Source organism: Dipteris shenzhenensis, chromosome 1 (genome assembly GCF_047967505.1).
Source record: "Dipteris shenzhenensis isolate YYH24624 ecotype China chromosome 1, Dip_SZ_1.0, whole genome shotgun sequence".
NCBI lineage: Eukaryota > Viridiplantae > Streptophyta > Polypodiopsida > Gleicheniales > Dipteridaceae > Dipteris > Dipteris shenzhenensis.
Window position 1 is genome coordinate 65,259,116 of NC_141596.1, and position 1,593 is coordinate 65,260,708.

The following is a 1,593-nucleotide window of genomic DNA, read 5'->3' on the forward strand; positions in this document are numbered from 1 at the left end:
GGGTCCCACTTAGACCACATCTGGAGCAATATAGGCTCTACAAACATTCACACCAGAATAGGCACATGCTTATTGGACGGACCACTCCAGTGTCTATGTGTACATCCGCTAGGGCATCATCCACTGACAACTTCGTTGGTAAGAAAAAAACCTTCCTTTCTAGTTCATTTTCTTGTTGATAAACGTGTCTTCTTCCCGGGAAAAGAAAAAAAACCAATAGCATGGCAGTAAGGGCTCTATGTGAGCAAATTCTCAGTGCTCACTCGAATGGGATGATAGGGGAGGGGATGCCACGTGGTGGATGGGAAGCCAATGGAGCAGATTACCTTATCCAAGGAAGGGGGGGGGAAAAAAAAAAGCGAAGCCTGAATTTGAGTGTGTGAGCGTACATCGTCTTCGCCTGTGCTTCATGTGCTTCTTGTGAGCTTCTTTCTTGTGCTTCAACAGCTCTCAGCTATGGCTGCCGTCGCTTCCATCTCCTCTTCTTCCCTCTCCTCTTGCCTCGTCTCCAAGCCCTTCGCCACCTCCAACTCCTTCAGCTGCACTCCCGTCGTCGGTAAGTCCTCCCCTTATTGTCCCATCTTTTTGCTCAGCTTCTCTCCCATTCTTTCCTTTGCGAATTCTCCTTCCGACCATGCTTGATCCCACAAGCACGAAGACCCCGCGCGATTCCTCCGTTCGTCGTAGCAGACTCGCCTCTTGATGGTCCATCTTTCCGTGTTCTCGTGTCTCTTACTGTCCCTCCGTTTGCAGGTCTCCCTGCCCTCCGCAAGGTGCAGATTTCGTGCTCTGCCAAGCGCGAGCAGGAGCCCAAGAACGTTGCTTCTCAAGCTGCTGCTCCAAGTATCGTTGCCGCGGCTCTTGGCGCCGCTCAGCCTGCCCTTGCTCTCGTGGATGACAGGCTGTCGACTGAGGGGACTGGTCTCTCCCTAGGTGTGAGCAACCCGCTTCTGGTCTGGATTTTACTTGGTGTAGCAACTTTGATCTGGTCCTTGTTCTTTGTCTACGCCTCTTCTCTGCCTGAGGGAGACGATGATTCAGGTCTGGCATTGTGAGCGTCTTTCTAATATTCTGCCTCGATTGCTATGTGATCGATTGCAATGTGAGCGTCACATGTAATCTTATGGCATGTTCTGTAAAGTGATAAGGTGCTTCTATTTTCATGCGATCAGCTGCAAATTAATATTCATCTTTAAGATACAGTGTTAGGCAGTTTTTACAAGGGACGCGATGTATAGACAGGTGGCAATCGGCCAACCGAATGACTTAGCACTCTGAATTTGACAAATCTCTTTAAGCTCCTCTTAGTTGACATTGGGGTCACATGTATGTCGTGCAAACGTTTTAATTGCATGGGAAAGGCTTTGGTTGTCTATGCTCGGAAGGGCTTTCCTAAGCTCTCCTTGAGTCCTGACTGGCATGAATAAGGGTTTTGTTACAGGCTCACAGGAACCATCTGCAATTGCCTCATACAAATCACTCGCATGTGCTACAGGGGGTGATATATACTTGGTCTTCTCTTTAGTATTATCTCCCATTATTATCACTCGCATGTGCTGGTAAAGGGGCTTGTCTTCTCTTTGAGTGCATCAT

The 1,593-nt window shown here is 48.7% G+C and overlaps 1 protein-coding gene across 1 annotated transcript; it reads left to right on the forward strand.

The window, feature by feature from the left end:
* The first annotated feature begins 375 nt into the window (after window positions 1–375).
* Window positions 376–1,194, forward strand: PSBW (photosystem II reaction center W). Its single transcript, XM_087377193.1, has 2 exons — window positions 376–556; window positions 754–1,194. The coding sequence occupies exons 1-2, from the start codon at window positions 457–459 to the stop codon at window positions 1,053–1,055; spliced, it is 402 nt and encodes a 133-aa protein (XP_087233319.1). The 5' UTR covers window positions 376–456; the 3' UTR covers window positions 1,056–1,194.
* Window positions 1,195–1,593: the final 399 nt, after the last annotated feature.

Bases quoted from the DNA above. Each gene is read 5' to 3' on its own strand.
- PSBW (XM_087377193.1), top strand. From the start codon at position 457: ATGGCTGCCGTCGCTTCCATCTCCTCTTCTTCCCTCTCCTCTTGCCTC. The intron at 557-753 runs GTAAGTCCTCCC...CTCCGTTTGCAG, and splicing joins CAGCTGCACTCCCGTCGTCG to GTCTCCCTGCCCTCCGCAAG.